This window comes from Brachyhypopomus gauderio, chromosome 14 (assembly GCF_052324685.1).
Source record: "Brachyhypopomus gauderio isolate BG-103 chromosome 14, BGAUD_0.2, whole genome shotgun sequence".
Taxonomy (NCBI): domain Eukaryota; kingdom Metazoa; phylum Chordata; class Actinopteri; order Gymnotiformes; family Hypopomidae; genus Brachyhypopomus; species Brachyhypopomus gauderio.
In genome coordinates, this window is record NC_135224.1 from 2,997,833 (window position 1) to 3,012,832 (window position 15,000).

Sequence of the window (15,000 nt, forward strand, 5' to 3'; positions counted from 1 at the left end):
CGTGGCGCTCCCACAGCCAGCGCTGCTCCCACACTAGACCTTTTATTGCTTTGCTTTTATTTAGTTTTTAACATTTTTTTTTTGCATGACTAGAAGTGAAAAACTTGGACAGACCACCTTGTTTATGGAGGAAGTAGCTAATCTGCCCTAATTAGCTTTACTTATATTATAAACTCCTTTACTGGAGACATTTCAGCCATTACTGCAGTGTGAGGAAGTTTATCACGTCACAACACACCTGAAGAAATGCATGTTCCATGTTGCTCCTTTTATCTCCTCTCCCTTGTCCAGTCTTGGGGACAGGTGTGGAGCAGGTGTCCAGTCTTGGGGACAGGTGTCCAGTCTTGGGGACAGGTGTCCAGTCTTGGGGACAGGTGTGGTGCAGGTGTCCAGTCTTGGACAGGTGTGGTGCAGGTGTCCCCCTGATCCACTGCACTTTCCCCCAGGGGCGTGATGAGCTGTCTGTGGTCCACTGTCTCACCCGCGTTCCTCCGCAGTGTCTTAGCTCAGCCTGTGTTTGTTCTTTATTCGTAGGTGTCTGTAGTTCCCCTCAACTTAAGGATATACTGTTATGATTTCTCACATGTCCTGTCTTTGGAAACTACAGTGTGGCTGTCGTATTAAAGCATGAGATAACCACTTTAAAATTGATATTTCTCCTCAACTTCAGAAGTTGTGTGTATGTAAGATGAAGTTCTCCTAGTAGGAGACGTTCATTTCCTTATTTCAAGGCTGCTTTCACGTGTCTTCAGGGCTTTTGTCAGTGTGTTTATTTTATGAAGCCCATTTGAAGGCTTGACATAGACTTTGTGAAACAGGATTTTATTTTTTATTGTTTGCCTAACTGACCTTTTGTTTTAGACATTTGATGTGTTTTTAATGCAGTGGGTGTCATATGCTTTGGGTAAAAACAAACAAGGAACAAGCAGACACCCAGAGTGAGGAGGTGGATGTTGACCGGCTGTCCTGTGCTTCATGGTGGAGCTCAGACATCCAGTTGTACTTTTTCTAAATATGGTGTGTCTGCACAACTCATCCGTGCTACTTCACACTGGTCCTTTATGAACAGAGATGTGAATTATCAAATGAACCCTTTCAGCTTGGTGCTTCTGTGAGCCCTACAGGAGTTGCGCTGGTGCTGTTCACCACTGCTAATGTCCGTGTAAAACAAACCTCTCCTTATTCACACAGCCAAGCACACGCAACAATGCGCACCAGATTATCATTACAAATTATATCACCAACAGTTCAATTGAAATGCGTGAATTACACTTGGATGTAAAAAACTGTTCAATATCAATCTGGTTGAATTGATAATACAAATGAAATTCAACAAATTTCCATGGAATGTAAAAACAAAAAAATATTTAATGTGTTTACATTTCAAAGAAATCAGGACTGATTCTGCCATGCAAATAGGGTTCATGGAATTTGCACATAATTTATTTTATTAATAATTTACTGAATAGAATAAAACAAAAGCAATCTGTCACAGTAATGCATGTAATATGTGCTTTTTTAAGGTCTTGTTTTTATTTATATTTCAGTTGGCTTTTGTGGTTCCTGTTTTCCAAAGAGAAAATTGTGCCATGTGTAGTGTGGGATGCTGCTTAAATCTCCACCTGAAGGTGAAGCGCGTGTGTGAGTGTGTGTGTGTGTGTGTGTGTGTGCGCGCTGATGTGCCGTAAACATGCAGGATGGCAGGCGGTGATCACACAGTAAGGTAGACCAGCCATGTTTAATGATGTTACTCCATGATGTTTACCACAAACACATTAAACCTGTTGGCACTCATTAAGAACTTTGTCCTGTTTGTCAGCTGTACTGCTGTGTGATGCGTGATGTTTCCCTGTGTTTAGAAATATGCTTTCCAGATTTCCCAGACGTCCTGAAAAGAAGAACTTTTACAGTACTGCTAGAGGAAGTTCTGACTGCTGAATGTTCAGTCTCTGTGTGTGTTCAGTGCAGGAAAACACAACCATAGCTGATGTTCCTAAATCCTGAATGGAACTTGGGGAGCACATTGCTATACAGCTCTGAGGTGTGTGTGTGTGTGTGTGTGTGTGTGTGTGTGTGTGTGTGTGTGTGTGTGTGTGTGTGTGTGTGTGTGTGTGGAAAGTGTGTTGTGGTTCTAGAAGATACAAGCAGAATTTCCATAGTAACTCACATGTATCCACTAATCAAAGTCCAAAATACTGCAGAATGAACACTTTCCCCAAACTGCATCAGTGTTCATTTAATGTTAATTGAAATCACTGACTGGTTCTGTAGGTCTCGATACAAAATAAAAGTTACTGTCAATTAATTTAGTATTTTCTGTAGTGGGACAGTCATGGCCTGGTGGTAGGGAACTGGTCTTGTGACCGGAGGGTCGTGGGTTCGATTCCCAGACCTGAGGCCATGACTGAGGTGCCCTTGAGCAAGGCACCTAACCCCAACTGCTCCCCGGGCGCCGGGCTAGGGCTGCCCACCGCTCTGGGCACGTGTGCACCACAGCCCCCTAGTAATCACTAGTGTGTGTGTGTGTGTGTTCTAACTGCACAGATGGGTTAAAAGTGGAGGACAAATTTCGATTGCGGTGAAAAATCACAATTGACAAAATATGGCACATTTACATTTAACATTTACTAGAGTGCTACAGGTCTTTAGTTGCTCCCGCACGTGTGTTGGTGATGGACACTCACGTGTTCTCACCGGGGCAAATATTTCTCTGCTGTGGTCTCTTCTAGGTTTGTGAGGACTTTCAGAGTCCGTTAAAACTCGACAGGCCGGGCCGGGTGTACCAGATGTCACCTTTTGCACCAGTGTGCAGACTGAACTGTCTGGATCGCAGCTTGAATGACTAACGTTGCAGGCTACCGTCACTTGCGTGGTTCCTCGTTTATCGTTAGGACATTTAAGAGACGTTTAAGAGTCAACAAACACCAGTGAAAAAGAGGAGAAATCTTAAAGCATGAATTACATTTGCTGTATTTAGCGTTTTATATATGACATTTACTAAAGGGCCATATTTACATGGAGGGCCAAAGTCCTCTCTTATTTTCTGAGACACCTGAGATCTTTAAGCATCTGCCGGAGTATGTCCAGGATCTTCTGAGTCTGGTGGTGAGTGTTATCTTCTGTGTTCAGGATCTTCAACCAGTCTGGTGAGTTCTGTCCTCTGTGCTGTTGCATGCTGGGACAGCAGGCTGATGGTGGCAGACGCTAACAGACTTGACTTAAAACTGATCCACAAAGCCAGTGAGGATGTGGGGGTGGTGCTAACGGCAGGACGCTGTACGCGATGGAGACCTTTACGGACAATAATGTCTCCCAGCCACGCGAGCACACAGCAGCATATGCAGTGCAAGACTCATTCAACCAAAACACACCACAGTGTGTGTGACTACGGCTACCTGCAATACAAATGACAAATACGCTATACTCCATATTTACATTTACAAATACGCTATACTCCATATTTACATTTACAAATACGCTATACTCCATATTTACATTTACAAATACGCTATACTCCATACTTACATTTACAAATACGCTATACTCCATATTTACATTTATAATCACAGCCACCTGCACTTTACTGCATTCTAAAGAATTAAAATTTGAAATTATTTTAATTTGGTGCATTGAATATTTGCATTTTGAACATTTAAATTAGTGTTTAATTTAAGTTATTTATCATCATCTATACACCCGTTTTAAATCCATTTCATATCCAGATTTAGATCTTTTGTAAAACTACACTAGGTACTTAAAGCGCTGGCTCACCTGTGCGCGCGCGCTCCCCCGTAGCCTGCCGTGTGACGTCAGCAGCCCCGGGCCGCGCGCACGCTCCCCCCCCCTATTGTGCGCGTGCACGGGGACGGGAGCGTCTGTCCCGGCTCGGATGGCTCGTCGGACACGAGCGCACCGGCCGCTGTGAGATCGATGGTGTGAGCGCGTGAGCAGTAAGAGTCCCGAATGATCCGGTAAAATCACCGCAGCTCGGTAAATACTCACGGGACGCAGCGCGCGTGCGAGCTTTGAGTGCGTGCGCGTTTATCCCCGTTTTCCGTTTTTCCGCATCCCCGTTTCTTCTGTCATCGGTACCGCCGCAGTAATTCCGTCCGGAACATGAAGGTGCCGGTAGATTTTGAAGAGTGCCTGAAGGACTCCCCGCGGTTCCGGTAGGCCTGATCCACACCGCACACACCACGGCCAGGCGCCCGGTGCTGGCCGAGCACCGATCCAATATGGTCTCACCTAAACTCATCTTATTGATGAAGGAGGAATCCACCAGAGCGCGTCCGTCTTTCAGGACGCCAGTGGCTTATTAGCAGAAAATGTTGTATTGCATCCATACACGCGTAAAATACCATTATACTTATTTACATTAGACATTATTTACGTTATAGCTTATTTACGTTATAGCTTATTTACATTAGACATTATTTACGTTATAGCTTATTTACATTAGACCTTATTTACGTTATAGCTTATTTACGTTCTAGCTTATTTACGTTCTAGCTTATTTACATTATAGCTTATTTACATTCTGTCTTATTTACATTATACTTTATTTACGTTCTAGCTTATTTACATTCTGTCTTATTTACATTCTAGCTTATTTACATTATAGCTTATTTACGTTATAGATTATTTACGTTATACTTTATTTACATTATAGCTTATTTACATTATACATTATTTATGTTATGGCTTATTTACGTTCTAGCTTATTTACATTATACCTTATTTATGCTTTGTAGTTCATCATCACCTGTCCAGCAACTCTGACGCTCACGTGGCACATCTAATTGTGTGATTAATGCAAATATTGTTCAGAATTTTACACCGGTGTCTGCATGCTTTATTGAAGTAACAGTGTATTTTTTATATTAAGCTAGCATGCACAGAAAGGTTTATCTCTTTTCAGAGTATTAATGAAATAAGTTATTACACATCTTATGAAATGTGTGCCGTGTCAGACCGGACAGTTCATTGGTTCCTGACAGGCGACTTCTGTGACACAAGGCCTTAACCACACACACACACACACACACACACACACACACACACACACACACACACACAGTGAACTGCAGCCAGCCAGGTACAGCAGCAGCCAGAGTTACATGTATATTATAAATCACATATATTGTGTTTTTATTTATTTAAGGTATGCCTTTAGGAATGGAGATTTAGATAGAGGTTTTACATTAGCCACATGCCTGTGGTTTTATTGTTGAGGATGGACAAACGTCTTATTCTCAGTGCTGTTTTAAAATAGTCTCCTTCTAAACACATAGACAGTGGAGTGTGTCCTGCATCCCCAAGCATGCGTCATGGCCTTGTGCTGGAGTTGTGTCCTCTATCCTGTGGAGGGGGGGGGGGGGTGATTTGAGGACCCTCTGAAGTCACGTTTCATTCTCATATACCTCTGTTTCTGAACCCTGTCTGGTTCAGGAGATTAGTTCGAGTGTTTGGAGGCCAGTCTTCATGTGATGGAGGTCTGCGGATGTGTGCTGTGGTCTGTTGGAGGTGCTGGTGTAGCACAGCAACGACACCACTCCTGCTCTTCTGGAGGTGCAGCCCAGAACCACCGGGTGCTGTTCTCCAGAACCGGGCGCTGTTCTTCTGTCTCTGACTGTGTGTAATGTTTGTGTGTGCAGGGCTACCGTGGAGGATGTGGAGGGAGACGTTGGGGAACTGGAGTCCAGACTGGACAGGGTGAGACACACCGGACCGGCACCACCCACCTGCTGGGACCCTCACAAACACTCACACCTGAGTCTGTATCCACGAGTTGCTCAGATCTCTGTGTGTGTGTGTGTGTGTGTGTGTGTGTGTGTGTGTGTGTGTGTGTGTGTGTGTGTGTGTGTGTGTGTTTGGTAGATGGTTAAGCTGTGTATCGGGATGATTGATGCAGGTAGAGTGTACAGCCAAGCCAACAAACAGTTTGTGAACGGAATCAGAGAAGTTGCCCTCCAGTCCATCAGAGATGATGTCATCGGGGTAAGAGGTGTTCACACAGTGACCTCCCTCCATACCTCCTCCCGCCCCTCCACCCCTCTGTACCTCCACCCACTCCCTCACCGCTCCGTACCTCCACCCACTCCCCCACCACTCCGTACCTCCACGTACCTCTGTACCTTTTTCATTCCTTCTGTCTGCCTGTCTGCAGCCGTTAGCAGAATGGCTTGCGCTTGGGTGTAGTTTGAGTGTATTTAGGTGTAGGTTGGGTGTAGATTTGGGTGTAGATTTGGTTGTAGGTTGGGTGTAGTTTGGGTATGGATTTGGGTGTAGTTTGGTTGTAGGTTGGGTGTAGATTTGGGTGTAGTTTGGGTGTAGGTTGAGTGCAGTTTGGGTGTAGTTTGTGTGTATTTTGGGTGTAGTTTGGGTGTAGGTTTGGTGTAGTTTGGGTGTAGTTTGGGGGTTTTAGCATCATCCTGTTTCTTCTCTTCTCTCTGCAGTACAGTTTAGCTGCATTTGCAGAGACTCTGCAGGAGGTGAACAACTACCAAACAGTAAGAGAGAGAGAGAGAGTGTGTGTGTGTGTGTGTGTGTGTGCAATACTAAGTCTATGAAATAACACAGATGTGATTATGCTGTGTTAAATATTGACTGTTTTAGACTTCTTCTCAGAAGTTACCTTTACTATGATGACATCTTTAAATGTGATGAAGTCTTTTACTATTATGACACCCTTTACTGTGTTGACGTCTTTTACTATTATGACACCCTTTACTGTGATGACGTCTTTTACTATTATGACACCCTTTACTGTGATGACGTCTTTTACTATTATGACACCCTTTACTGTGTTGACGTCTTTTACTATTACGACACCCTTTACTGTGATGACGTCTTTTACTATTACGACACCCTTTACTGTGATGACGTCTTTTACTATTACGACACCCTTTACTGTGATGACGTCTTTTACTATTACGACACCCTTTACTGTGATGACGTCTTTTACTATTATGACACCCTTTACTGTGTTGACGTCTTTTACTATTACGACACCCTTTACTGTGATGATTTCCTTAACTCATTATCAGTCGGACTACTTTTTTCAGTAACGAGTAGTCTAACGCAACTACTATTTAAAAACTAGTAGTCAGATTAAAGTTACTTATCTAAAACATCGTGCGTTACTATTTCTGCATTTCGGGGGAACGTAGGTTATTCATTCTTATTTTTTGGCTACACGTTTCTTGCGCGGTTATGTCATTTCTGCGGCGCCAAAGTCAGATGGAAGGAGAGGGTCGCCTTTAGCAGCTGGAAATACAGGCATTATTTTGATTTTATTTCGGTTAAGGATGACAACATTAAGGTGCGTTGTACACTCTGTGCTGGCGACAGAGTGCTGTCTACTTTCAAAAACACAAGGTCAAACCTGAAAAAAACCGGGGGGTGGCGGCGAACGTAAATTGTTACCGGGCGGGGTGTAAAATGGACTAAATTCAGTATTATATCACGATCTATCGATCGCCGGTGGTTGGCGCCAGATCGAACTAGTAACTCATTGAATCATAGATATGGATCAGAGGTAAATAAACTAGATTTTTTTTCGGCGTGAGATATCGAAAGTGTGGCGTGTGAGCGTGTGAAGACAGTCAAATGCGTGTGTCTCACGCTCAATGCGTGAGAATTGGCAACCCTGTAAGTGGGCGGAGTTGAACAGAAAGACTGTCTTATTTATTTATTTATTTTAAAAACAACAAAGCCTATTTCAAGAAAAAGTTTACAAATGCCAGTGTCATTTTTGATGTTCCGGTTAAAATACATGTCAATAAAGTGAGTATTGGCAGAACTGGTAGTCATTTTCCTGTTATAGGGGCGGGGGATCAGCCTCTGCTGAAAGTAACTAAAAGTAATCTAATTTAGTTACTTTTAAAAGCAAGTAGTCAGTAACTTAACTGAGCTACTTTTTAAAGAAGTAGTCAGTAGTCAGTAGTCGGATTACTGTTTCAAAGTAACTATGGCAACACTGCTCATTATCTTCTCTTAACCACCTGCTTGAGTCACCAACTCTGATGTCTTTAAAATGTCCTCACACAAGCTGAGCACATGTAGGGAATAAAGCTCTCAATGAGAACTATTTGCTGAGGGGATATTTAAAATATACATTTTTATTTTTGTATAAAAAAAAAAATAATAATAATAATATTAATACTAATAATAAAAAAGTTACTTTTTTATTTTGGAAATCAATTTGCATGTAAGCTATTGTCATTATTTATTTGTCTTAGAAACAAGCCAGAGATTACAATGCTTTTCAATACATTCATCTAGGTGTGTTGAATCTTTTGACCTGTGCTGTGTCAGTTATGTATCAGATGTGCTTTACTTACAGAAGCGCCGTAATTAGTAATAACTGTTATAATTAGTAATGAACTGTTATAATTAGTAATAACTGTTATAATTAGTAATGAACTGTTATAATTAGTAATAACTGTTATAATTAGTAATGAACTGTTATAATTAGTAATGAACTGTTATAATTAGTAATAACTGTTATAATTAGTAATAACTGTTATAATTAGTAATGAACTGTTATAATTAGTAATAACTGTTATAATTAGTAATAACTGTTATAATTAGTAATGAACTGTTATAATTAGTAATAACTGTTATAATTAGTAATAACTGTTATAATTAGTAATTAACTGTTATAATTAGTAATAACTGTTATAATTAGTAATAACTGTTATAATTAGTAATAACTGTTATAATTAGTAATAACTGTTATAATTAGTAATAACTGTTATAATTAGTAATAACTGTTATAATTAATAATAACTGTTATAATTAGTAATAACTGTTATAATTAGTAATAACTGTTATAATTAGTAATAACTGTTATAATTAGTAATAACTGTTCATACTGCTCTTCCTCTGCTCTCAGATTTTGTTTGACCAAGCTCAGCGGTCGATTAAGTCTCAGCTTCAGACGTTTGTGAAAGAGTGAGTAGTTTGAGTTTGGGGGGGATTGTTATCATGGTAATTTGTTTTGTTCTCACTGTAAGTCTCAATACAATACAATACAATACAATACAATACAATGCAATGCAATGCAATACAATACAATACAATACAATGCAATGCAATACAATACAATACAATACAATACAATGCAATACAATACAATACAATGCAATACAATACAATACAATACAATACAATACAGTGATATACAATTGGGTTCAGGAAAATCCCAGCAACACACAGAGAAGGCTGTCACAATCTGTGGGACCTCATCACTGAACACTCTCACCATCAAACACTCTCACCACTGAACACTCTCATCAACGAACACTCTCATCACTGAACACTCTGACCAACGAACACTCTCACCAACGAACACTCTCACCACCGAACACTCTCATCACTGAACACTCACCACTGAACACTCACCACTGAACACTCTCATCACTGAACACTCTCACCACCGAACACTCTCATCACTGAACACTCTCATCACTGAACACTCTCATCACTGAACACTCTCATCACTGAACACTCTCATCACCGAACACTCTCATCACCGAACACTCTCATCACCGAACACTCTGACCAACGAACACTCTCACCACCGAACACTCTCACCACCGAACACTCTCACCACTGAACACTCTCACCACCGAACACTCTGACCAACGAACACTCTCACCACTGAACCAATACATCTTCTCACCTCTGAATGTTTTCACCTCTACATCTTCTCACCTCTAAACATTCTCTAGTAGGTTTTATCCTCTAATCAGTTTGGATTACTGTAATTCTCGTCTTTCTGGTCTTCCTTTTAAATCATTACAAACTTCAAATGGTTCAAAACGCAGCTGCACGTATCATTACAAGAACTCCTTCCTCTCAGCATATCTCTTCTGTTTTACATCAACTGCACTGGCTCCCGGTTAGACAACGTATTATGTACAACATTTTACTTTTATGGCAATTCAGTCTTGCTCCACCATATATATCAGACCTTCTTAATATCACCTCTCACTCGTGATCATTGAGATCATCTGTCTCCATCCACCTGTCTGTCCCCACCATACGTCTCTGCCCCAGGGGTAGTAGGGCTTTTAGTAGCTCTGCCCCAGGGGTAGTAGGGCTTTTAGTCACTCTGCCCCTAGGCTATGGAATGCTCTGCCTCCTGACTTGAGGTATTTAAATTCCTTTTCACATTTTAAGTCGGTTCTCAAAACGCACTTGTTCAGAGCTGCCTATAACGTCTGACCCCTATAACACCTAATTTTATCCATTTTTGTTGAATAGATTCTCTGTTTTTGTTGTTTTATTATTTATTATTATTGTCATATTTATACCTTGATTGTGTAAGGCGACCTTGAGTGTCAGAAAGGCACCATTAAATAAAACGTATTATTATTATTATTATTATTATTATTATTATTATTATTATTAATAATAATAATTTTTGGATGTTTTGTTCTCAGAGACCTGAGGAAGTTTAAGGAGATGAAGAAGCAGTTTGATAAGGTGAGTGAGGAGAAGGAGCTAGCGCAGGTGAAGAACGCCCAGGTGCCCCGGAACAAGCAGCACGAGGTGGATGAGGCCACCAACCTCCTCACCACCACCCGCAAGTGTTTCCGCCACACCGCCCTCGACTACGTGCTGCAGGTCAGTCCCGCCTCTCAGGAACTCAGGGGGACGCTCTGGACAGTGGGGTGATCTCTAGTCAGAGGGGTGATCTCTGGACAGTGGGGTGATCACTGGTCAGAGGGGTGATCACTAGTCAGAGGGGTGATCTCTGGTCAGAAGGGTGATCACTAGTCAGAGGGGTGATCTCTGATCTCTGGTCAGTGGGGTGATCTCTGGACAGTGGGGTGATCTCTAGTCAGAGGGGTGATCTCTAGTCAGAGGGGTGATCTCTGGACAGTGGGGTGATCACTGGTCAGAGGGGTGATCACTAGTCAGAGGGGTGATCTCTGGTCAGAAGGGTGATCACTAGTCAGAGGGGTGATCTCTGATCTCTGGTCAGTGGGGTGATCTCTGGACAGTGGGGTGATCTCTGATCAGAGGGGTGATCACTAGTCAGAGGGGTGATCTCTGGTCAGAAGGGTGATCACTAGTCAGAGGGGTGATCTCTGATCTCTGGTCAGTGGGGTGATCTCTGGTCAGTGGGGTGATCTCTGGTCAGAAGGGTGATCACTGGTCAGTGGGGTGATCTCTGGACAGTGGGGTGATCTCTAGTCAGAGGGGTGATCTCTGGACAGTGGGGTGATCTCTAGTCAGTGGGGTGATCTCTGGACAGTGGGGTGATCTCTGGACAGTGGGGTGATCTCTAGTCAGAGGGGTGATCTCTGGACAGTGGGGTGATCTCTAGTCAGAGGGGTGATCTCTGGTCAGAGGGGTGATCTCTGGTCAGTGGGGTGATCTCTGGTCAGAGGGGTGATCTCTGGACAGTGGGGTGATCTCTAGTCAGAGGGGTGATCTCTGGACAGTGGGGTGATCTCTAGTCAGAGGGGTGATCTCTGGTCAGAGGGGTGAGCTCTGGACAGTGGGGTGATCTCTAGTCAGAGGGGTGATCTCTGGTCAGTGGGGTGATCTCTGATCAGAGGGGTGATCACTAGTCAGAGGGGTGATCTCTGATCTCTTGTCCCTCTCTGGACAGAGGGGTGATTTTTAGTCAGAAGGGTGATCTCTAGTCAGAAGGGTGATCTCTGGTCAGTGGGGTGATCTCTGGTCAGAGGGGTGATCTCTGGTCAGTGGGGTGATCTTTGATATGTATGGTCAGTTGAGTGAGGTGATTTAATTGGACCATCTTGGGTCAGTAGTGTGTGTGTGTGTAGTTTATGTGGGGTGATCTGTGGTAAGTAGGATTTTTCTGAACACATAAACTGGACTAGGAATTGATGTTAAATCTGTTGTTGTTTCAGATCAATGTGCTTCAGTCCAAGAAAAGACTGGAAATCCTCAAATCGGTAGGTCACGACAGACAGTGTGTTTGTAAAAGTGTTTGGGTCTGTAGGCGGAGGCGTCCAGAACGTTCCTGTAAAGACTGGACCAGCAGAGTGAGGATGTTCTTCTCTTTCCCCAGATGTTGTCCTTCATGAACGCTAACCTGAGCTTCTTCCAGCAAGGACACAGCCTGTTCAGTGACCTCCAACCTCTTATGAAGCAGCTTGGGGAGCAGGTACATCTCACACACACACACACACACACACACACACACACACACACACACACACACACACACACACACACACACACACACACACATATACCTCACACACCACACACACACCTCACACACACACATACACCACACACACACACACATATACCACACACACACATATACCACACACACACATACACCACACACACACACATATACCACACACACACACACACAGACCACACACACATATACCACATACACACATATACCTCACACACCACACACACACCTCACACACACACATACACCACACACACATATACCACACACACACACACACACACACACACACAGACCACACACGCATATACCACACACACACATATACCTCACACACACACCTCACACACACACATACACCACACACACACACACATATACCACACACACACAGACCACACACACATACACCACACACACATACACCACACACACATACACCACACACACATACACCACACACACACACACACACACACCACACACACACACACACACACACACACCACACATACACCACACATACACCACACATACATCACACATACATCACACATACACCACACATACCATTACACCATTACACTGTTACACCGCTACATTATTAAACCGTTACACTCCTTCACTGCTACACTGGTTCTAATCTTTTTCACAGGGTTGAAATGAAATTGTTCCCTGCTTGTTTGTTTGTTTACCAGTTGGATCAGCTGGTAGTTGATTCTGCAAAGGAGAAGAGAGACATGGAACAGAAACACTCAGCCATCCAGCAACAGGTGAAACACACACACACGCACACACACCTCTCTAAGTCTCACACACACACACCACCCACAAACACACATGTACTTCTGTTAATCATCATTAAGTGGAGTTGTGAGGATGTATCGTCAGGAACCCGAGACGTGTAGTCGGTCATGAGGACGCCTGCTCGTCCCTCCCAATGCTTCCTGTCTCGCCTGCTCACACTGTCCTTCTGTCCTTCTCTGTATTTATTCTCTGCTGGCTGACATGCTCTACTACAGGCTGCTCTCCAGGTATGAACATCTATCTCTCTCTCTCTCTCTCTCTCTCTCTCTCTCTCTCTCTCTCTTCTCTCTCTCTCTCCCTCCCTCCCCCCTCTCTCTGTTTCAGTAGTGTACTGTGTGTTCTTTACCGTGTGGTGTGTGGTGTGTGTGTGTATGTGTGTGTGTGTGTGTGTGTGGTGTATGTGTGTGTGTGTGTGGTGTGTGTGTGTGTGTGTGTGTGGTGTATGTGTGTGTGTGTGTGTGTGTGTGGTGCATGTGTGTGTGTGTGGTGTGTGTGTGTGTGTGTGGTGTATGTGTGTGGTGTGTGTGTGTGGTGTATGTGTGTGTGTGTGTGTGTGTGTGTGTGTGTGTGTGTGTGTGTGTGTGTGGTGTATGTGTGTGTGTGTGTGTGTGTGTGTGTGTGTGTGTGTGTGTGTGTGTGTGTGTGTGTGTGTGTGTGTGTGTGTGTGTGTGTGTGTGGTGTATGTGTGTGTGTGTGTGTGTGTGTGTGTGTGTGTGTGTTGACCCTCTCACGTCCTCCCAGGACTTCTCCGCTGAGGATACGAAGCTAGACTACAACATGGACACAGATGGTGTTGCTATGGAGGGATACCTGTTCAAACGGGCCAGCAATGCCTTTAAAACCTGGAACAGGTACCAGCCTGCTTGATGGAGTGTACAGAGTGTCTGGGGGAGTGAGGCGTCTGGGAGAGTGAGGCATCTGGGCAGTGAGGCGTCTAGGAGAGTGAGGCGTCTAGGGGAGTGAGGCGTCTGGGAAGTGAGGCGTCTGGGGAGTGAGGCGTCTGGGGAGTGAGGCGTCTGGGGAGTGAGGCGTCTGGGGGAGTGAGGTTTGAGTGCTGAAATCAAAGCCTCTTCTGAAGCTATTTGGAGTAAAACCATCACATGAGTCAACAGTGTGCTGTTGGGTCACCGCCTACGTCACCACCCAGTCACCACCCACGCAGCTTTGAGGGGTTCGTCTGCCCTGTCTGTGGTCTCCATTCCTCCTGCATGAAGAATGTCCTCATAAGTCCACTGGCGTCCACCTCACTGTCATTCTCTTTTTGTTTGTGGTCTAGTATAACACTGGGTTCCAATATCACACAGTGTTACACAGGTGTGTTACATTGTTCTACAGTTAGAGATACCACGTCGATTGTGGTCGACATCAGCAGAAATGCTGTATCGAAAATCGGTTCAGAAACCGTTCTGATACCATGACATCACCGATGGGCTGGAAACAGCACAGCAGTGTGTAGCAGCTGCACACTGGACTCTGTATACTGGACACCGAACACTGCACATTGGACACTGGACACCGCTCACTGGACACCACACACTGGACACCGAACACTGGGCACTGCACACTGGACACTGCACACTGGATGCTGCACACTGGACACTGCACACTGGACACTGAACATCGCATGCTGCACACTGGACACTGCACACTGGACACTGCACACTGAACACCGCATGCTGCACACTGGATGCTGCACACTGGACACTGCACACTGGACACTGAACACCGCATGCTGCACACTGGACACTGCACACTGGATGCTGCACACTGGACACTGAACACCGCATGCTGCACACTGGATGCTGCACACTGGACACTGCACACTGGACACTGAACACCGCATGCTGCACACTGGACACTGCACACTGGACACTGAACACTGCATGCTGCACACTGGACACTGAACACTGTACACCAGGTATCACCAAATGGCGGACCGCGGTCCGGATCCGGACCCGAACCCCGTCCTGTCCGGACCCAATCACATTCCTGATTAA

General features: G+C 44.1%; 2 protein-coding genes across 9 annotated transcripts in view; both read left to right on the top strand.

Annotated features, from left to right (window-relative positions):
- Positions 1–1,794, top strand: part of dis3l2 (DIS3 like 3'-5' exoribonuclease 2) — a 19,769-nt gene extending 17,975 nt beyond the window's left edge. For all 3 annotated transcript variants that reach the window (XM_076972358.1, XM_076972357.1, XM_076972359.1), the window contains one exon: positions 1–1,794. This exon is cut by the window's left edge and continues 1,143 nt beyond it. The gene's annotated coding sequence lies outside the window, so the exon portion shown is untranslated.
- A 127-nt stretch (positions 1,795–1,921) lies between these two features.
- Positions 1,922–15,000, top strand: part of acap2a (ArfGAP with coiled-coil, ankyrin repeat and PH domains 2a) — a 24,650-nt gene continuing 11,571 nt past the window's right edge. The window contains exons 1-11 of one of the 6 annotated variants that reach the window (XM_076972364.1): positions 1,922–2,041; positions 5,655–5,712; positions 5,878–5,997; positions 6,456–6,509; positions 8,897–8,955; positions 10,449–10,632; positions 11,892–11,936; positions 12,053–12,148; positions 12,895–12,969; positions 13,219–13,230; positions 13,745–13,854. In XM_076972364.1, the coding sequence (XP_076828479.1) occupies positions 5,878–5,997; positions 6,456–6,509; positions 8,897–8,955; positions 10,449–10,632; positions 11,892–11,936; positions 12,053–12,148; positions 12,895–12,969; positions 13,219–13,230; positions 13,745–13,854 (755 nt within the window). In that variant the 5' untranslated portion in view covers positions 1,922–2,041; positions 5,655–5,712. Of the gene's footprint in view, positions 2,042–3,875; positions 4,170–5,312; positions 5,569–5,654; positions 5,776–5,877; positions 5,998–6,455; positions 6,510–8,896; positions 8,956–10,448; positions 10,633–11,891; positions 11,937–12,052; positions 12,149–12,894; positions 12,970–13,218; positions 13,231–13,744; positions 13,855–15,000 lie in introns of those variants that run through there. The other 5 variants (XM_076972360.1, XM_076972362.1, XM_076972361.1 and 2 more) reach the window with 5 other exon arrangements.